Source organism: Gallinula chloropus (genome assembly GCF_964237585.1).
Source record: "Gallinula chloropus genome assembly, chromosome: 5".
Taxonomy (NCBI): domain Eukaryota; kingdom Metazoa; phylum Chordata; class Aves; order Gruiformes; family Rallidae; genus Gallinula; species Gallinula chloropus.
In genome coordinates, this window is record NC_140090.1 from 59,237,015 (window position 1) to 59,259,383 (window position 22,369).

Sequence of the window (22,369 nt, forward strand, 5' to 3'; positions counted from 1 at the left end):
GCTCATGATTAAGATTTAAAAAATCTGATCGAAAGAAAACAGCCTTCTCAGTAGCTTCTGACTAGGTATTTGAAGCAGCTTTTTTTTTTTAAACAGCAATAACCCTTAAGAAATACATTCAGTACATCACACACTGTCGCACTCAAGCCTCTCCTAAGCAAGTTTACATGAATATGTTAGCAACTGATGAGGTTTCCACAGAGTTTAAATATAGGAAGATTGAACATGTCATCTATCATACCACTAAGCCTCAGCACTAATTGTTTCATTCCATTATGTACTAATATATCCAATTGAGATTAAGAGTTTAACCATTCTTTGCCTACACAGATGGGTGTTTTACTCATAAATGAGAAGTACGTTTGTTTAAAACCTCACTGAATTTGCAGTCACCAAGAACCAAATCCACCCAAAAGCTCTTGCAACTTACAAGTTATCTGGCTGTCACATGTACTGACTATCAGTCTGGTTGAAGTCTGTTTCTGCTCCTTCCCAGGAAGTATTTGTGCAGGCAAACAAAACAAAGCCTGCATAAGAAAAGAAAGTTTTATTAATACTTCCCTCCTCAAGAACAGTTGCAATTTGCAGCCTCTCCAAACTCAGAAAAAGGCTTCAGGACAGCAAAGAACACAGCTCAGCTGGAATAACTGAAGTTCCAGATGACAGCTTTTAATAGCTTCCCAGCTTGACAGGAGGTATCTTCAGACTCTCCAGCAGAGAGCTGATATGCAGAAAACAACTGAAAGACTAGAATAGGCAAAGGAAGCAGATATGAACTTTCCTGGTTCAGCCTTTAATAAGGATCCTACTTTGATGCACAGGCTCCTTACATTATATAGCAATTATTTGATGATAAATTAAAAAACACAACACCAAAAAAGACACAACAGTCATTACAGTTTGCCATCACACAGTGACCTCACTAAGGTGACACTTATGATACATGCAGTACAGACCAAAGTGTTCCCCAATTTCATGGGTTATGGAAATAACCACCTCTGATACAACTACTTTGGCATTTCTGTGACTATAGCTGTTAAATTCTGTAGCTATTTTCTTATACACTCTCCAGCATTTAAAGAGGGACAGACTTGTTTCTGTAGATCATGCAAAATTTTAGCTACTAAAACGCAGTTAGTAATTATGAAAAGCCTTTGGGAGTTAAAAGGATTTGGGGTTGGGTTTTTTTTTCCCTTTTGCCCTTACCAGCCAATATTGTTATCCATGGATCATTATGAATAATGTAAATAATTGCTCTGAATCATCAGCATATTATTTACTTTAGAATAGTACCTTTACTTCTGAGTGCAGTACCTTTTCACAGAATATTTCTAGTCTCATGATAGCAGCAAGTAGCACTCATACCTCAGCAGACTTGAATTACTAGACCAAGTAAAGAAAAGGTAGGTTTGTCCTCTACTGATTCTCTATCCAGTTTTCCAAATTCTTACAAACACACCAGGGCCTGTAATTACTGCAGGGACAAACTAAACCTACTTCCAAATATTATGCACTTAGAGTATCCCGCCCCGACAATTCAGTTTGGAGCTGTTAGGCTCATGTTTTAAGGGGATACTTATTGGTGAAATATTTGCAACTGGAAAGAAGATCCAGCCTTTATTTTATCATTTCATCTCTCCATGCAGCTAGTCATCCTATATCCACAGTGTCTTCTGAAATGCAGATAGCTGCAATCACCACTTGTGGTGTATTTTTATGCATCAACACAAGTTCATTTTTCAGACGCCAACTAATGGATATTATTTGGGGTTAAATCTCTTGCCTGATGTCATAAAAATTAAGGAAGAAATTCTACAATTAAACATCACAGTTTAGTGGATGCACTTATAACAGTGCATACTTACAAAGATAACAATGCTCCTTAATAAGAGCTCCTGTTGCAGTGTTTAAAGATAAGTGCCAGGAATATTATCATTGTGACACAATGATACAATGACACAATATAATTTGTGTCATTAAAGGAAAAAATACATTACATTACAATGGTTCTTGAGGTGTAGTTTGCCAGAGTTGTTCTTCAGAGTGAGAAACAGCAGAAGATGGATTACTAATAATGCATACTTTGCCTTCATATTTGAGGTGGAAGAAACACAAAACACTACTAAGACTTTAGTAAAATAACACGGTTAGAAACAAGAGTTTAGGAACAACAGATACAAGCTGAACAACAGAGAACTAGGGATAAAAAAAATCCCTAGACTTAGCTATACAAGAAGTCACTATCAAAACAGGCAGTCCTTAAGGCAAGGCCTATTCTCTCATTCAGTAAAAGTAATTGTCAAGGAAGTGTCATTTGTCTTTAATACTTGTAGCAGATTTGAAATAAGAAACACAGCCTAGCATTTGCAACAATCAGTTAATGATCTCTGATATAATTTCTAGCTACTAGCATTAACACCATGTTTGCCAACAGATTTTAAAGATGACTGCTTGGTTCCCTCTGTCGTAAATCCCTTTGAAGACCAGCTTCATCTATCCCCATCTCAGCTATATTAGCAAGAGGAAAACACCTGTGGATTACTATAGTAATGTTCTGAAGCTACATGTTTACGAATTAAAGCATATCAAAACACATTTTACTTGGCTCATTGTTTTCTTAAAGTCTATAGAGGACCTCTGTGTTTGCAGTTCAATAACACTATATGGCAGAAAAGATCATGTTTCAAAGCACAAAGGGAAGGTGTATAACACACTAAAGTTACAAGAAGCCAGGAAAAAGAAAAAAATTACTAATTACTGGCCCTTAATATGGATTCAATAACTCCTCTCTCACTGGTATAATTCACTTAAGCTGCAGAAAACATGTTAAGTCTTCCACAGCAGTAGTATACACCATATTGTTGGCACATGAGATTTTTCTGGTTTAACTGCCACTTTAAGCTTATCCTTTCCACAATAATATTCTTGTGCTTCATACCCGACAAGAAAGCTGCATGTAATTACTAATGGAGGAATTCACCATCTCTATGCACATTTAAAGGAACAGAGAACACAAGATGCCTTTCAAATCCTATGGAAGAGACTGGTATAAATTAAGTCTCCCAACATAATAACAGAACAAAGACATTATTCCATTCAAATCAGAAGCTGATTTATCACTTATGTAAAGATAATTCCTAACAGATAAAAGCAAGAAAGAGGTTTATGATGTGCTTTTGTTATTACAAAGTTTCTTTCTGACTGATTAATCACTTTTCCCTGTCCCTCCCATGCACACACTCAAAGGTTTTTACCCACTTTCTCAGAGCATATGGCCACAGTTCCCACAATATTCTAAGTTATCTCTAAAGACATTGCAGCAACAATGAAGTAGAATGTACCATTAAAAAAAAGGAAAATTGTATTATTGAAAGACCACTCTCTCCTAACACGAATCACAAGTCTCCAATACACATTGACAAGACCTAGAAATCTATAATGAAGTCTCTCTCATGAGATCACCATGGCTCTTCCAGTACTCTCATTCACTTGTCACTATGAGTTTTGAGGCATTCGGATGAGCTGCTCTAACAACCCACTACTTTCAGCTTAAAGATACTCCAGTACAATAAACTAGAGGTGAAGTGCATATCTATACGTATTCCAGCATGACAAGTTGCCATCAAGAAAAAAATTCAGAAAGTTACTATAATCCCTTGATTGCCATTTTGTTCCATGCATTAAATTCTGCAAAGGAAAGAAGGTCTCATTTTTGCTTTTCTTCTCCATCCTTCTCCAAGATATATAAATACATAATCAAAAATGTTGCAAGCTAGTTTTTCTTACAAAGGAAAAAAGATCAACATCAAGCTGTCTTCAGAAGCTTACTCATCTCTTGTGTATCCTGAGATACAGGCAAGTCAGCTACACCAGAAAAAAACTGAAGGATGAGGAAACTTTTACCATCCACTTTCCACTACAGACCATTTCTCCTCATTCTAAGTGTTCAGCCACATATTTTACTTCTGCTGCTGCAACAGTGACAAAGGTTAAGGCAAGCTGCAATTTTCAACAATTCATTTACACAAGTGATTTCCAAGCTGGTGGGTTACAGGTGTCAGTAGGTAATTCACAGCCTATCCTGGGAAAATACACAGTTCTTTCTGCACAGCCTGGCAACCACAGTTAACCTCTCGCTTGCCAGAGGCCCAAGGACATGCACCCAGAACACACCAATTGATTTCTAACTCTTCATCCACTAGGATAAGATAGGACAGCTGCTATAGTTACACAAAATACAACTCTTCCCCAATTGTGTTTGGTTCATTTTAAAACTTCATGTCATTGCCTAAGTACTGGGTCAGAGTTTCCCCTTTTGTTTAGTGAGTAATCAGTGTGGTTTTAGTTGTGCCTAGACTGGATGGCCTTCAGCTGGTAGTAGTTTAAGAGGCTGACCTCACAACTTTAGGAAGTGGCAAAAACCTCTAACATGAATGACTATTTGACCCAGTGCTATATAGCATTCTCAAGTACAACCTCCATTTAAGCTTAGTCTTACCATTTCCCAGCACATCTCCCAGGCCTTGCACTAGAATGGATCTCAGCACTTCACATACTGCTACCAGCAGTTACTTACAGATGCAGTAGTTCATCAAATTAAATATTGTGCCTTCCAAACCATGGCAGTAATTACTATAGGCTGGGGAGCCAAAGAATGGTTCTGCTGTCTGTGACAACTTGTATCACTAGATAACTTCTCTGCTGGTCAGTACCTACCGCCACGTACAGTTTGCAGTACTCTTACTACAGAAGGAACCCTAGGCAGAGAGCAAGCAACATAGAGGGCTAGCAGTTATATTACTGTCTTGGTTCAACTGACAATTCAATCTTTCCTGTCAGCTGTGATGCCATCAGAATGCTCCCATTCAACAGCCTATATGCACAAATATTCCCACTCCTGTGAAACTGTGCTTTCACAGATCACCTTCACACTTCAGGGTGATGTTCTGGAAAAAACTTCAGATTTGAAATGAAACTTCAGTACCGTATTTCTCCTAGTGTAGTCAAAACTATTCTACTAGATCAGGGCACCTTCCTTTTAAGTACCACCTCAGACTACATCACTTCTATTCACCCTTAGTGAATTAACACAGAAAAATAATTCATCAGGCTTTCCTTTTAATTAGCTAGCAGGCAAGAAGAGAAAACCAGAGGCTTCCAAAACAGCCCAAAATGAAAGAAGAGCTGGCATTAGCAAGCTGCAGAAAGAAACCAAATCTGTTTCTCCATTTGTCTAATAAATGCTACTTATCAGATTAGGTTTCTTTTGAAAAAGAAGCAGGGGGGGCAGGGGGGTAGTCACATAACTTGGCAAAACACACTAACCTCAGAGAGACAAAACATTATTCCAAAGTCTTCCTTTCAAGGAAAAGTATTTCATACACCCAGGCTCCACACCCTTACAGCCAATATACCTATTACATCAGTTCATTACTGCAGACTGATTGTTCTTCATAAAAACAAGAGTTTCAGCTAAAGTCAGCAAGAAACACAAGTATTTCAGGGACTACATCCCATAAAAGCCATGGAGTCCTGGGGACCAAGAGTTGTAGTAGCACTGGAGTACACTGAAAAACCTCAGAAGTGGAGTGTTATTCTAGCAGTAGCAAGTACTACAGTAGAAATCCGATAAACACATCGCATACACTAGTCATCTTGACAGCTTATACCCACAAGCCTCACATGCATTAATGCATCAGTTGACAGTGACACGATATTTTAACTGTATGTAGCTATTTCATTTTAAAGTAAAGTTATTCGTGGCAAGTGATATTCCTTGCCAGCAGACTCAAGAATTTTACAGCACCCAAAATGAGCAACTCATGTCTGGCATTCAGAACTCAACTCGTTATCTCTAAATTAACTGAACGGAAGTGGAAGGCGAGTATTTACCAGTTAAATCTTCGTGAACTAGAGGAGCACGCAACATTGCGGTGCTTTCTATATCAACCAAGGCATCTCTGCCTTACAACACTTTGCTATTCTTCTGATAAAGCACTAATACAGCAAAACCACTTCAAGCCTATCAGCCATTTGTACTTCTCTGACAGAAGTGCCCATATTGCAGATACTCAGGTCTTTAAGAGACATACTATGCACAGCTGCTTTCAAGAAGTGTAGAGATTCAAGCCGGTTTTCAGTCACCTCTAGCTTCCCACAAGCAAACAGTAACACCCGCTCGAAGCTACACAGGGGACAGCACAAACCAACTCCAGACTTTGTCTGGAAACCACAGGTCTGTCCCTCTAACTCTTGCACTGATAAACTGCCAGCCTTCATCAACACCAAAATCACTATCCCACGCCTGACTGCTCTGGGGCGGAGGGCTGTTTAGGCCAGGTTCACACCCAATAAGCGTTTCGCTTTTCTACAGCGCACACACTTAAAATAGGAGTTTCCAAGACAGCAGCAAACCGCACAGCGTGTCAGAGACGCCTGTGAGGCGTTTCGGGGTGCGCTGCGTGGAAGGGACAGTGTAAGCGGGAACTGTTACAGTACTCGACTGCGCTCTAACGTGATGTGCTCCTCAGGTGAGGAAGCGGCGGACTCCTTCAGCGGTTACGACGGTGAACAACTCCCTGTGCCCGACGACTCATCGCTCCGTAGCGCTGCCCGCCGAGCTCCTTCGCCGGCCGGGGCGGGAACAGCCGAAGGCGGCTTCCAGACAGGAGCCGCAGAGGTCCAGAAAGCCTCCCCGTTTAACCCCTTCCCGGCCGAGGAAGGTACTCCGTTACGGGGCGCCGGTCGCGCGGCCGGCGCGGAGGGTCCCGGCGCACCTGTACGCAACAGGCCGGGGCGGGCGGGCTCCGCGGCCGCCGTACCCCGAAGTTGGCCGCGGCGGTCAAAGTTACTCCCGTGAGCAGGAAGGGAGAAGGCGGGCGGGCCGGCCGCAGCTACTCACCCGCACCAGGTTGCTGACAGCGGCCTGCACGGCCGACACGGGGGCGGTAAGGTCCGGAATGGCCTTGCCGTCCACCTCGCCCTCCTCGTGCATGATGACCAGGTGGGAAATCTGCTGGGCCACCGGCTCCAGGATGCTCTCGATGGTACGCGTGTGGAAGACGGGCATGGTGGCGGCGGGGCGGGGGGGGCCGGGGCCCGAAGTCCACACAAACTCCTGGAAAACTCTGTCCCTCTGAGCTGGCGCCCCACAGAGAGGACGGCAGCCTCCGCGTAGGGAGGAAAACGAGGAAGGAGAGGAAAGCAACGCCCCGCGCGGCCCTCGCCGGAGTGCAGACGCCCGGAAAAGCGACTCCCGGTTCAGACTCGCAGAGGCGGGACTCGAACTCGCTGCCCTCCCGGCTCCCCCGCGGCAGCACCCACCACGCACTGGCACCGCTCCTCAGCCAGGCGGCGGCTTTTCAACCGCCACAACCTACCCTTCCCACGGCTCACCGCCCCCCGGCCGCCCTTGCCCAATGGCCGAGCCAGGGCCGCCACTGCCAGTGGTGGGAGGCCGCGTCCATCAGCATTCCAGCTCCTCCCTCCGTCCCTCCGCCTTTCCCGCACCACCCGCTTTCCTAACCAGGCTCGGGTGCGCGGGCGCTGGTTTCCCAGAGTTGCGATGACGTCAGACATTCTGGTGTCCATATAAGGAAACGATTAAAGCCGGTGTGCCGGGATAGCGGCTGGGGAAGGAGGCGGGGGAGGAGGTGGGATTCCTGTGCCCCGCCTCTCCCACGCCCCGCAGACGGCAGAAGTTTGACCGGCTGTGTCTGGGAACTCGCCCGGTGGGGCGCGTGTGACTGGACGTAATTGGGAAAGGGGGTGGTCGAAGGGAAACGGCGCCCCTCACCCGGTCCCCAGCCGCCGTTTTGGGCGGCTTCCCGCGGGGAGCGCTCCTTACGCTGTGTCCCGGACCTGTTTTCCTTTCCGCGCACACTCGCCGCAGAGCGCCTGGGTGCGGTCCCAACCGCTTCCGCCCCCTGAGGTGAAGCGCCGGGAGGCAGCGGAGGCCCCTTTCCGACCGCGCCCCGCCTGAGGGGGGTGGGGTGCCCCCGCCGTCCCGTTCCCCGGCAGCCGCTCCTCCGAGGCAGAGGGGATGCGGCAGGACAGCAGCCGCTATGCTGGCAGCGCTCCGTCGGGAAAGCTCTTGGGTAGCCTTGTGGGTCGGAGCTGCCTGGGGTCAGTGCCGGGCAGTGGCGGGACGTTGAGGCGATGGCGGGCCCAGAGCGCCAGGGAAGGGCAGAGTGAATCTCGGCTTGCGGTTTTTACCCTTACAACCTCTGGCGATTGACGGCGTCGCGGGCGCGAGAGCTCGTTTAAATACGCTTAAGTGAGCGTCGTGGGTTTGGAGAAGGACTCCAAGCCGTAGCCGGAGAGTAACCCGAAGCGCTCCCTTCCGTAGCGCTCTGGAGGGGGCCAAGTGCCTCAAGCCCGCCGCTCGGTAGCACGGAACAGCCGGCCTCTGTCGGCTCTCGGCCTGCCACCAAGGGTCAGGGGTCTGCTACCCACCGCCTTACAGCCTTGCTAGGCTCTAGTGTGCTGCCTGGGGCCTCCAAATACCCTTGCTGGCCTGGATAAAACTTAGGGTGTGAGCTCATCTCGAGTGCTACGGTACCCGCTCTCTGGCACTGTCTGTGCAGTGTCTCCTGTGACATTGGTAGTACTCACGCTAATAAAATAAAGCATGTGAGTAAGAGGTTACAGGGTTGTGGTCTGTAGTTCTTCCTTTCTGTGATAAAATGAGCACAGAATTAGGTTTGGAAAATTATTACTGGCTTCTAGGTATTTTTCTATTTGTCCTAGAGCTGCTATTTTAAGCTGTAAATCAATGTTCCTGCCAGAATAGCTTTCACTCCCAAAGATTTCAGAGCAAACAGTATGCTTTCTGTGCAGTGTTTGAATGCAGCCAGTCCTACTAGCAAACACAGGGATGTATAGGAAGAGCAATTAAATGATAAGAGTAATGCTTCTGGTGTCCACAAAGATCTGTCATCATAACTTCTAGTACTGGAGTTGTCATTGTTTGAGCTACAGAGATAGTTAGAAGTTGTAGGCCTAAAGAGTAAGGAAAACAGGTTTTGTGCAGGGTTGAAAACCTTAGCAACGCTTCTAGCTCTGTTTTTGTTGTTGTTGTTTTCTTTTAGTATGCTGGAAAATGTGTTTACATATGTCTGTTTAATCTGTTATGATAGAAATCTGACAACTAATTCCATGTTGTACAATCCAGTTTTGCTTGGAAAGAGCTATACCTGTGGGCTTGATAACAGATAATCAAATTATGTAACTGGCATTCAAATGTAACTAAAATATCAGCTTTCATCAATAATGAGTCTATTAAGTTACTTTAACTATGCATTGTAAGAGTATTTTCTGTTGTTAGGTATTGGCTCTATAGCGTGTACTTATCATTTCAAGTCTATGCATTCCCAGCAGTGCCTCTTTAGCATACTATGTCAGTAATAATGAGCACACATAAAAATCCTTCTGCATACTAATGTGCAGCAGCTGGGAATTACAAAAAGCAATTAGTTGATGTTATGAACTAATAATCTGCTACATTCCTTTTTGTGGAAGTATGCAAACCTAATAAACCGTGTATTCATTTGTGGGACTTGCACATAGGCTAAGTTTTCTCATTAAAAATAGTTTCTTTAAGTCTAGGATCTTATATGCTGACTTCTGGCTGAAATGTGCATGTGCATGCATATGTTCTAGGGAAAAAATATTGTCTGATTGTTATAAAAGGCTGTCTTCATGGCTGTAATAGATATAGTTACTACAGGCAAAATAAAATGTAGGGCAGATGGACATTTTTTGGTAGCCTTCTGAAATTTTACTCATCTACAGGGCCAAAATATGTGTGTTTGTATTTGGGAGTGCATTGCTATTAAGAGTACGTTGTACTATTTGGGTTATATTGGTGTAATTTTTGCCCATGCAAAAATCAGCTTTTCATGTCTGTGCTACGTTACCATATTGCAGGTCCACCACAGAAATGCCTCCTCTGCTCTTGGTGTGGGTACCTGTTTGGAAGCCGCTTGTGGCAAAATTTTGAGCAATTAACAAAAATAACTGAGCATTGCTTTTTTTATTAATTACCACTTTTATAGTGTTTTTCTTTTGCAGCATTCAGATCTGTTGTATTGATGACATATGAATAACAGCTTTACAGCAGGTACTTTTTATTAAAAAAAAGTTTCTTTTGCCCTTTGCACTATTCAGTGTATAATTATACATTAACTATGCTGCTACTGTGAGATTGTTTCCCCAGTTTATACAGTTTCATTAACTCTCCAGGTTGTAACAGATGGTTAGAAAGTAATGATAGATTTGATCACAATATTTTCTATTTATTGAGCCCAAGGTGAAAATGCATGAATGCTTTTGTCTTTTTCCAATAGGCAACTATGGGTTCCCCACTGAGAAAAAAAGAGATGCTGGACCTCATTTCCTTTCCACAAGCTCAGAATCTTAGTATTGTTAAGAAGCGGTATCTATTATTAGCATGGCAGTGGTGATTAGCATCTTAAATAAGTTAAAGTGGTTAGAATGAAAGGATTAGGGTTTTTAGGCAAATGCACCTGCCTGTGCTTAATCACTTTTCCCCAGAATGACCTGATGATGTTCCTTGACTGTACCAACTTCCATCTTTTCTGAGTAACACCTGATCAGCCACCTGAGAAAGTTTACAGAAATACTCATATATTGCATAAACTGGATTGCTTTACTATCTTGATACAATGAAAATGTAAGCATGTGTTGAAGTTTAAAAATTGGATTCTCTTTTTGCCAGCTTCTGAAGAACTGGAGGCTACTGTTGACCAGTGGATGAAGACTGTAAGGCCAGTACATTCTGCACTTCCTTGTTACTGAGTCATTAACTTTGTGTAATAGAAGAATTAAGGTTAAAAAAAAAATCCTTTTTTTTTCTTTCTCTGGCAATTTTTGCCTTAAACATAAATCTTAACTTTGTCATAGGTTTGTTGTGGAATGGTATTACTGTATTGATAGCTCTAGTGTGTAGGTGACTATCACAGAAAGAATATATTTCACACCTAAGAAATTACAATTTTGGGCAAAGAAAGAATGTTTGACAGTACTAACTTCACCAGAATGGTCTCTCTGTGTGCCTTACTATTTTAAAGTTTGTTTCTGCCATGGACCTAGGTTATGGTCTGTTTTGTTCTGGGTCTTAGCTGGCTGTGTTCTAGGAAGTGTGAAGACCAATACTTGCGAATTTTTCTACACTGACTCATTGTCAGTCACTATCTGAGCTAGATAGGAGCAGCCTATTGAGGTTGGAAAATTTAAATCACAATTATCAGTCATCTTTTGAATACTAATTTTTTTCATCACACAGTGCTGCTTGTTTCATAGCTGCCCTTCTACAGGTGTGGTGTGCTGTTGAAACACAGTAGAGCTTAGATCTGCAGAGAATGTACTACCAATGCACTGTCTCCTTCAGGAGTTTCTTGCTAGAAGTTCTGCACACCTACGTAGCATCTACTTGTGCAAATGTTGTTTATTTTTTCAGCCCTAAATGGAAAAAGAATTGAAGCCAAAAACCTGTTCCTATATATTCCACCAAGTATCACATTTACTATGGTAGTGTTATTCTAAATAAAATTTTTAGGCAATGAGAGATGTATACTTGTGTGCTGAGTGTGTATTCTGGCTCAGAGCTTCTCAATATAAATGGCTGTCTGACAAAGAATTCAAGTGGTTTATTCACTCCATGTGACCATTTTAACTATCTGAACAGAGACATAATTTTACCATTATTAATTTTGGTTAGTGTTTGTAATCATATCACACATGGACACAGAGCAATTGAGGCAAATAAAATGAATAAGTTAAATGTGTTCAAGTTAAGAATACTAAACCTTATATGGGTACTGTCATTCAGCTTTAAATGTACTTTGCTGTGCTGTGATTCTTCTCTAAGAACATGGTTTTTGGGAGCAGTAAGACATGATCAGTTTGTAGAGTTGTTGCATCTAGTTACATCTATCAGATGAAATATATTTTATGTTTGTGTATCTCCTTAAAAATAGGAAGGTTGGTTTAAATCACTCTTGTTTAATCTTCCCTGGTTTACTTTGCACTGAAGTGGACAGCATAAACACCTCAGTGATACATACAGAATATTCTCAGTTTTCTTTATCTCCCATGCAAGAACCCATCTTGATACTCAGTCAATTCTTGGTTTAGTATTTTTTTGTATGTAATTGTGTTCAGTTCCTTTTCAAGGCCCTCTGTACCCAAATCAGCCTATAAGATGACCTATGCAATACTTGCTTTGTTTTGGCTACATTTATCTGTGCCTGTTTCAGCTTTACAGACATATTTTTCCTCCTGTAAGATTAAGTGCTTGTATGTATAAACTGCTTTCCTAGTGGTTCTTCACACTGGATTTAATTTACTGAAGTATTAAGGCATGTGTCTTGGCAAGTGTAAAATTAGTCTGAAATGTTAAATGTTTTGCTGGTTTGGAGTCTCATCAATTATGAGTGAACCAGCTCAACTGTTTTTGTAGTTTTGTGTATGTTTAAATTCACCGCAAAGCCAAAGCCTTTGGACTGGCCAAGACCTCTGGAAAGCCATTGGCTAAAATTAAATAATACTGTATTTAGTAATAATGAATGCTTTAAATATATGCATGTATGTAATTGCTTTTTTACTGGATAGTCTTGAAGATTTTTAGCTCTCTTGTAGATTCTTGATGGCTTAAATGATATGATATAGTATGCATGCTACAGATTTGTGACTTCGTAGTAGTAAATATAGTTTATTCCTATCAGCAAGTACTGAATGACCGAATCACACAATACTTTTTAAAAAAGTGTATATATGTGTATAAACTCCGTACACATACAGTGGAAATATAAATCCAAAGAATAAATCACATCACATTGATATACTTTTGAGTTTCTTATCTGTGCCACATTCATTAATTCATCTTGACTAAAACTCTTCTTAGAGTCCCAGACCTCAGAGGAGCTTCATGTAATTACAATAAAGAAAATTAACTTAACACAAGAATACTTCATTTTTCCTGCCCTGAGATCCTGAACTTACAGTTATTTTCACGTAATCAGGCCTTGTACTTACAGAAAATTCCATGGGACTTGTTGTAAGATTGCTCTGTGACTATATACATATTCTTCTCCGTTCCTCACAAACATGCAGTGGTGTCACAGAAAGGACAGTTTGTATTCAACACTCTGTCTTCATAGGTTTAAAGACCATTAGGATTGTACTGACAGTTTTATCATCTCTGGAAGAATCCAGAATTACATAGATCCATGCCACACTTCTGGGACTGAAAGAAATGCCCTCGTAGCATGTTGTGGCCATTATTTTTGTTTTAAAATCATTAACTATACTGAAAACATGTTCATCCTACTCTTAAGACTCGTCTATAGCCATATTCATTGCTATTAACAATAGCAATGAATTTACACAGGGAAGATCCCTGTGCTTTGCCTTACTTTCCTATAGGGGTCAAGTGTTTAGTGGGCTGAACTTTTACCCCATTACACAGGTGAGATTACCCATATGAGATAGGAATGAGAAGTTTATAAATCATGCCCTAAAGAAGCTTGGCTTCTATTAGTTCTGTTAAACTATTTTTAAATCATTCCTATTTAAAGTATTACGTTCCGTATGATATCATGTATTCAATCCACTGACAAAAAATAACAGTTTATTAATAAAAAAATTAACTTCAATTCAATTCAAGCTAGCAGATGTTTGGGTTCTGCTGTCTTGGAGCTGCTGAGATGAGAAGCAAAATTTAAAGCCTACTAAATTGGCTGTAGATGACTTAATTTCACGGATGAAATTTAATTCCCTTTTAGGTATCAGGCTCTGTGTATAGAAAAATGCCCCTAATGCCAGGCAACAATACTTTCCATGTGAGCGTGTCGTTCTTTACTGTTGCATACTGTGTCAGCATTGCCAATTAAATGTGGTACACAGTGGTAAAGTGTGTGCAAACTGCTGCCAAATGAGGGTCAATAGCCCCAGCAGTGTCACACTGTGCAAAGCATGCTGCCCCTGTGAAACGTTTTCGTCTGAGACAAACTTTCTGCATTCATTACAGTTTCCCTCACCAAGCAGTTAACCAAGCCTATACTCACATTTTTCACTCATACTGTATTTGATTTACATCAGCTGAAGGAAATGGTAATGTGCAACAGTGACTCTGGAATTTAAACAGAAACCCACAAGGGATCTCCGTACTGCAGGCCAACTTCCAAATATGGGAGAAGAGAAGCAGCCGTAGTAGCCTGGGAAGCCATCCTCAGCACAGCAAGGGACAAAATAGTTTGGGGTACATGGACTCTTTGGAACTTGTTCAGGAAGGTAACCGCTCTAGTGCTTTAGTCAGAAGGAATGAAATACAAATACTGTGGTGGCAGAAACAAGTATTGTTGAACGTTAACTGCTTAGGACCTGAATATCAGAAGTGCAACTATTTTTTTTTTCCCATTCTATTTTCAGCATGTAATAGTGCACTTATCCCAAATCCAAATTTGTATCCATGTTCTGCCAATACCAGTCCACTGGGTTTGCAGATTTATTAGGGAGGCTCATAAGAGTGCTCGCGAGATTAGTGGGGCTTACTACCAGGTCTGGTTGAAATTCTGCCAGAAAAGATTCTTTGAACAGAACTAAATTCACCAATATTTAGACCTCGTGTTCCACAAATCCTCACTCAAAGGCTTAACAAGAACCTTTAATATACATTTAACATAGGACGGACCTTTTAAAAAAAAGCCCCAGGAAAGTATAGGATCATCAGATTCTAATTACTAACTGGTACAGTCATTTGTATTTAGCTGTTGCAGATTTTTGAGGCTTCTGACTTCTGTAAGTAGTGGTAGGTGCATGTCATCTGGGCACATAGAGCAGCAGTGGCCTACAAGCCAAAGGAATACAGAGCCAAACCAGCAAGGGCAAGTCTGACAGAGTAGAGGGCTGCAAAGCGGTTCATATTTATAGCAAGTCATTGTTTAGAGAACACCGTCTGAGTGGTAGCCTTACTGGCTGCTTTATAGACAAGGTTTAGGACCTGTTGATAGGATGAGGATTACTCTGGCTTTCAGAAATAGGGAAAATAAAATTAATGTCTTACAAATTGAAATGCCATTAGAAAAGTCCTCTTACAAAGGTGAGCTTCTTATGGAAGAAAATTATTTGTGGGGGTGCTTTCCCTTACTCATTGTGAAAGAGCTAGAATGGCTATGGAAGAGACAGAGTACTGCTTGTCCTGGGAGACATTCTTAAGATGAAGGTGGAGGAAGAGGATGCAATTTTTCTTTTCAAACTGCCTAGGAAGTATCATGTGTTCTCTAAGTAAAAAAAAATATTTGATTGCACTATATTTCAAGCTTCTGACACTGACTTTGTTGTCTGAACAGTATCTGAGATTGTTTAAGGTGGTATATTATGGCGGTATATGTGAAAGTATATTTATATGTCATTAGTCAAAAGTACCAACATTTCTCTCTGCAGGTTCTAAACAACTTCATGTATGTATTTATGTATTTCCTTTGCTACTATTGCCAAAATAAAGATACCACGTGGAAGTTGTTGTGGGAAGGACTCCTAAATTTCAAGTCCCAAGTCTGTCAAATTAAGATTATGATGTTATAGTTGAGTCATCGTGATTCAGCTAACATGACATTAGTGAAAGATTTAGTAGGAGCGCTACCACATTACACCATTTGCTTTCAGAGCTGCCTGAAATAGGAAATGTTGCAACTTTGATGAAGTTGTTTCTCTCTAACTGCAGAAATCTACTTTGTTCCGTAAAATGTTGTTGTTTTGACTGTATTTTACCCCACAAAAGGCTGTATTTTACCCCTAATGCCTGATTTGGTTCCACTTTTCACTTTCCATCCCTGTACATGACGAGAGTCACAAAAAAAGTTCGTGAGGATGTAAAAGGCTCTCCCTCATATATACTGCTCATTCCTTAGAGATAAAAAAAAAGTAAATAAGCATGTGGTCTCCATGGTTGTAAATGGCAAAATAAGGGGTTCTGAATGTGAAGTGCTTATATCTTCAGTAGAGGTATATTTTCACTATATCATTGTGCAAAGATGTTAATGATTCCAAAAGTTTCTACAGAACAAAGTCCAAAAGTCAAAAATGTTCAAAAGCTATTTGAATAAATTCACAGTGGATAATCCCATCAGGGTGTACTAAAGACAGAGACACTATTTCTGGCTCAAGAAAAATCCTTTTGATTTTTCACCTCGACACATGTATTTTGTGAATTATTTTATTCTTGCCTCACTTTTGTATTCTTTCAAAATAGACATTTAGTGTTTACCACTGTCAGAGCTGGGACAGTGTGCCAGATGACACGCATGGTCTGACTCTATGCGTCTTTATGTTGTTCCTGTAAAATTGTTGTGCTCTAACACCTCAAATCAAGAAAGAACAACCAAAATTGGTATCAGGTTAATGTGAACTTGAGGGTGATGGTGTACTATGTGAAAGTAACTCTGTATCTGCTGTTGCTGTTATTTCCTCTTTTCTGTGCCACTGAGCTTTTCTTCAGCTAGAATTGACTCTACTCTGTTATTACAAAGATACATATTGTATAAACACAGCGCTGTTCATATTTCAAAATTAGTGATAATGTGAGGGAAAATTAAATGCATGCTGCATCATCATGTCCTGACCCTACGGACAACCGAGGACACAGTGATCCAAGAGGCGCAGCTGCGGGTCAGGTCACGGGGTGGGCTTGCAGAGCAGAGGCTGCCTGCTGGACAAAACTGCCATGCATGCTTTTAGCACTCAAAGCATGAGCTGTAGGGGGAAAAAGAAATAATCATACATATGTTAAAGATACCTATTTGTGTACTCCTTATTTACATGTTTATGACACTCTCTGTGAGGTATAATCCTTACAAGATCTTCATGTAAACTGGGATACCTCTTCCAAAAAAGAAGCCTGGAATCAACCTCCATGGCTTTGTGCAAACCTAGTTTCTTTCCAATTTCTTGCCATCTCTAACAAAGCCTAAAATATCCATGTGTCTTTAATTAGGTTTGCATTTCTCTTGGAGTCTGGGAGAGAGGGCAGAGAGAGCATAATGCAATAGAAACCCAGGGAAAATTAGATCTGAAAATTAGGTAAAGAAAACAGACTCTGAACAAAGGACTGAGACGGAGAAAATTTCTTTGGGGAAAATCACATAAGCATTCTACAGGACTGCTTTGAGTATCTAAGAGCTTTTGTGAAGGGGGAATATTTTATTCTGACCATTAAAAGATAGCTTTTAACAAAGGAAACATGGCTTCTATATTTTAATTTCAAAGTAATAGTAACAGAGAGAACTGGGTTTAAACTGAAGAAAACATTTTAAGAACCGCCCCCCACATCTGAGTAGATACAGTTCATGCACCCACAGCACAAACCCATCAAGAGGTCAGCTTCCTTCAGCTCCCAGAGGAAACAGCTTTCAGGAAGAGTTAAAAATAGCATCAGTAAGTGTATTTCCAAATGTGACCATCAGTAGGGAAGGCCCTATGCTGTTCTTGCTGTAGTCAGTAAAGCTCTGCACAGACAATGTGTTTCTGAGAGCTGGTTGTGGTACTTGATGGCTACAAAGTGTGTCACCTTGGTACAGTTGCTTTCCTAATCTTGCAGCTGAATCCTGGGAATAACACAGTAACCTTCACTACCCCATATAGGAGTCTGCTATTCCTTTCAGCTGTCCACTTGGAAAACATAGCATCCACGTCAGCTTAAGATCTGAGGTACAAAGAAAATTTTGGTTCACAGATTTGCATGACTCAAACCCTAAAAGCAAATACCTTTCAAGTGGTTATAGAAAGGGCTTCCAGGACTCCTGGCTCTAACAGTCTGAGGACCCCTGTGGTTGGATGTCCAATGCCAAGATGAGGTATAAATGTTAATTGCCACATGTTGTGGTAGGAAGTAAACCTTCCATTGCAAGAACAGATGGCATTACATGAGGACTTTCATGCATGGAATGTGAAAGAGAGATTAGTATGTCCAGGACACTGATCAGCTGCTGAACACAACATGTAACATGGTCTTTGGATTGTGGATTTGTATTTGCAAATAGGCTTTATTAAAAAAAAAAATGTGGTTCCATTCCACACTAACAAACAAGTGTTATTCTTTTAAAAAAAAAAAGTTAATGCAAAAGGAGCATGAGTCTTCTTTTAAGAAATAATAATAGAAAATATAATATAGTTTATTAATGATATAATATATTATTATGATAAAAAAATCCAAAGCAGTTATGCTGATTATAATAGTGAGAGGTCCGTGTTTACTATTTTCACACAGCCTTTAGCAGTGGGTACAAATAGATAAGCTCAGAGATACTATATGGGAGACTGTGGCTTTTGCATTGAGATCCTACAGATCATACTGAATCCTGCAATGGTCAAGACCACTGTAAGGGAAAAGAAGTGTAACACTCCATCCTGACTGCTGCTGTTCTGCTCTTTCCATCACCCATGAAGTGGGACAGAGTAGAGTTGGAACCCAGGCCTGAACTTGGCTTGTGTCTCTAAGAAAGCATAAGGAAAAAAACAAATAAAAAAAGAAATTAAAAAAAACCCAAACAAACAAAAAACCCAAAAACAAAGCACAGCAACCCAAACAAACCAAGCCAAAACCTAGCCCACAAATACCCCAATATGTTGAATCTGCATAGCTTTGATTTTGCTCAGGGTCTCACCAGTTCAAGATTGGAATGGCAGGAGCTACATAAGGGCAAGAACTTAGGAGCCCCAGGAGTAGAACTTTCAGGGAGCAGAGAACTCCCTAGTAAATCCAGGACCAGAAGAGCAACAGGTGCTGGAGGCCAAGGGTTGAGATGTCTTGTTACAGAAAAGCTATGTAAAGAATCCTGCCCTGCACCTGTCCATGGTGTCTCAGGCTTGGTTGTTCCGTGATAGTGTCTAAAGATGTCAATATATATTAAAAAAAAAAAAAAAAAAAAAAAAAAAAAAAAAAGAAAACAAAAAAGAAAAGGAGTGGAAAAGGAAGAAGCAACGAAGGGGAAGGGAAGGGAATAACAATAACAATGATGGCATTCATCTGGAAAGAGTCATTTAGGAAATATTCAACTGTGGGACAAGCTGAGAACACAAAAAGGAGTCCTCAGGAAAGAAGTAGCCATTATAGTAAAATAATTTGGGTTATTTTACAGAGAACAAGATAATTTAAAAGTACGTGAAAACATATATTTAAACTGGTGATAATTGGCTACAATCAATTTTGGTCCTGTAATAAAATATGTTAAATACTCTTTTAAGTTACAGCTTACATATGGTACATTTGAGGGTAGGGACACTGAAGGATACTCACTGGATGCAGCTGGTAGTACTGCAGAATGGAGAACTGTGCTGCTTGCCTTCAGATCCAGTATGTGGCTCTCCCACCCCATGCAGAATCAGAGGAGTTTTGTTTCTTTCTCATGCACTGTTTCCCCTTCTGCTCTCTGAATTCTGCTGAATTTAACCACTGCAATACATGGGAAGCAAGGTAGCACTGCAAATTTAGAGAGATAGCAATTGACACCTTAGAAATGTGTTGTCTTGCATTTGCCCCAGTTAGAAGATAGCCTTAATAGTAAGAAGAGATAATTTGGCACTACTGCTAATGGTACTGCAAAAGTTCCCTTATACATGGAATGCCTTGTAAAAATCTACATGCTGCTTACTTTATTTTTTGTTCCTGGGTAGCACCATACAGCCACACTAAGTTCACACTTCTTAGTATTCCAGAAGCAAAGGTCTATGTATTTGATATAAGAAATAAAAGTACTTCCTATTTACGTTTTCCTAGGAGCACAAATACTTGCACAGACTTTTTGTAGGAGGTTGTCATATAGATAAGACCACTAACCTGTCAAGTCCAATCAGATCGTGGCCAGTCCTGACACTTTCAGATGAAGGTGTAAGAAATCCTACTTCGGAATTCCTGTAAAAGGTTGAAAACTTTTTTTTTCTTTTCACCCCTGTAATGTGGCAGTGAATTTCTTCTGTTATTTGTCTTGTAACCTGAGAGGGTAAGCAAGCTCATTTCTGCCATTAAATATTACATGCTGAATCAGAATTTAGATGCATGCATCCTACTACATAAGAAAATCCCACTAGGGTAGGTTTTTACAGATTGCATGATTCATATACCGGCAGAATGACATGCAGGCATATCCAGCCTTACAAAATTGCTGAGCTTACAAAACTCCCATTGTAGTCTGTAAGCAATACAGATTAAACACAGAATGATTTGACATTATCAACAGTGAATAGTCCTATCTTTTTACTACCAAAAGTTACTATTATTAAGTAACTGAAAGTATTGTTTAGCAGTTTAGCAATAGTGTTATCGGGTTTTCTGCTGATAGATTGATCTTTATTTGTGGGTGTTTTGTTTTCTCTGCACATAATGGTATTACTTAGATCTATTGATGCTCTTTACAAGTTCATTCAGCACTACGTATTTTTCAAAGGATGATTTAGATATTAGCTAATGCGTAGTACTCTTCTGAGAGGTTGGCATGGAATAAGGTCTTATTTTAGAAAAGAAGGAACTGAGACTATTTAAAAATAAACATTTTTTTCTTTCTTTAACATTGCCTGGAAATTGCTAAGTCATATTTTTAGGCTTAGTCTGTGTACAGCTCTTTTTAGCCATTGGAGAGAACTGTTTCTGTTTGCTCTTATTTTATGTGATTTGACATGAACACAGTAATTGCACAACTGAGTGTTGTTTCACACCAACACTGGTAACACACTCCAGTGTGTTAAGAGGTCATCTCAGAATTAGCTTCCTAGTTTAATATATCACGGGGTTTAGCCAGTCATCTTGGATACAGTGCTGAATTAGCACCTGAACACACTGTTGGTTCTCTTCTGGTGATTCTGGATATTCTAAGCTAACTCTTTTAACTTCTCTAGCTCCAGTAATATATGTTATGAATTTGAGACATACTCCATTTGATAAAGCCAAACAACAATTTATTAATTAAGCAAGCCCGCAAGATATAGGCAAATATCAGCGCTGGGCGTCCGGAGGAGACCCTTGCTCCTGCAAACGGCACGCACCTCACCCTTCTGGAGTCCCCTTTTTATAGTCCCGTAGTTCCGGGTACACGTGGCATATTCCAGTGTTTTTCTGTAGCTGTGTAAGCTGGTAGTGGGGGTCGTCCTGGTCCCCCGTAGTCCTCCTCTACGTTGTGTTCAGTATCTTATTTGGTTAACTCATTTAATCCTATCAGGATGTTGCTAGTGATAAAACAATGGTTCCCCTTTTGACCTGGTTACCTATTCACAGCCATAGTCTACCACAGGCACCAACTCAGCAAGATCTGAAGTTCTTTCAGGGTGTTACTAGTGATGGAACAATGGTTCCCCTTTGCCCTAGTTGCTTATTTACAGTCATAGAAGGTTTGAGAACAATTACTTATTACAATCCCCCCTTTCAATTTTGACCAATTTGTTTCTCAAACCGACTAACTGCTTTTTGAGATAATAGCATCGATGCCTCTTCTTTTTCTAAATCGGTTTTAGGTCATCATTCAAGAAACATTAACGTGATCACCTTCGTTACATGGGTACTTGGCAGCATCTATGTATATACAATAGCTGGTATTCAAAGAATCCATTAATTCCAGTTCCTGTGGTTCTGGACCAATTGGGACTCTATCATCCCAAGAATCATACCTTGTCATGCCCTCACTGGCATTATAAATATAATGACATCTTGCTATTTTACTCATTGCAACCTCAAAAACTTTCCAGGTGGAACTATTCAGTGGCACTCCTACCAAGCACGTGATAAATGGAGTACTTGGTGTGGCAAGACTAGCACAAGAAGTAGTGCATTCAAAGCTTGAGATAATGTAACCCAATACGTTTTGCCTTGGATCTAATGCGGTCCCAGTCCCCAAATAACAAAATACAAAATTTAAATAAATCTATAAAAATACAATTATTAGCCCCCCTTTATTTAAGGCAATTGGTGGGTTCATAATAACTATTCTAGAGTGGTGACGCTTGGACTCAATCGTTTTTGTTTGGTATTTTCTGGTTCTTGGGTATCTGGTGCCTTTTTCAGCCTTGGTGTATGGAGCCACCTCGTGATAGGACTGGAGGGCTTAATACCCCACGATTTCCTTATGCCTCTGCCTCCTTTGCCTACTCCGTTGCTTGGAGCAGCAAGGTGTTCCATCTTCTCGGCAGCAGTCATAGTCTTCAGGGGTTCTTCCTGTCCTCAGCTTACAAGTGTTATAGGCTTCCCAATTTTTATGTTTCACTTCCAGGGCTGAACAATCCAAATGTTTCACCAGGGACCGGCACACTACCCGAATTATTTTTGGGCTACCTTGTTTATATTCTTTAGGATATGTACAACCTA

The 22,369-nt window shown here is 40.8% G+C and overlaps 1 protein-coding gene across 1 annotated transcript in view; it reads right to left on the bottom strand.

The window, feature by feature from the left end:
* VCL (vinculin) overlaps positions 1–7,069 on the bottom strand; it is a gene marked incomplete at its 5' end in the record, with an annotated part of 52,651 nt that extends 45,582 nt beyond the window's left edge. Inside the window, 2 exons of the mRNA XM_084264606.1 lie at positions 6,251–6,367; positions 6,902–7,069. Of these exons, the coding sequence (XP_084120732.1) occupies positions 6,251–6,367; positions 6,902–7,069 (285 nt within the window). The remainder of the gene's footprint in view (positions 1–6,250; positions 6,368–6,901) is intronic.
* Between the last annotated feature and the right edge of the window lie 15,300 nt (positions 7,070–22,369).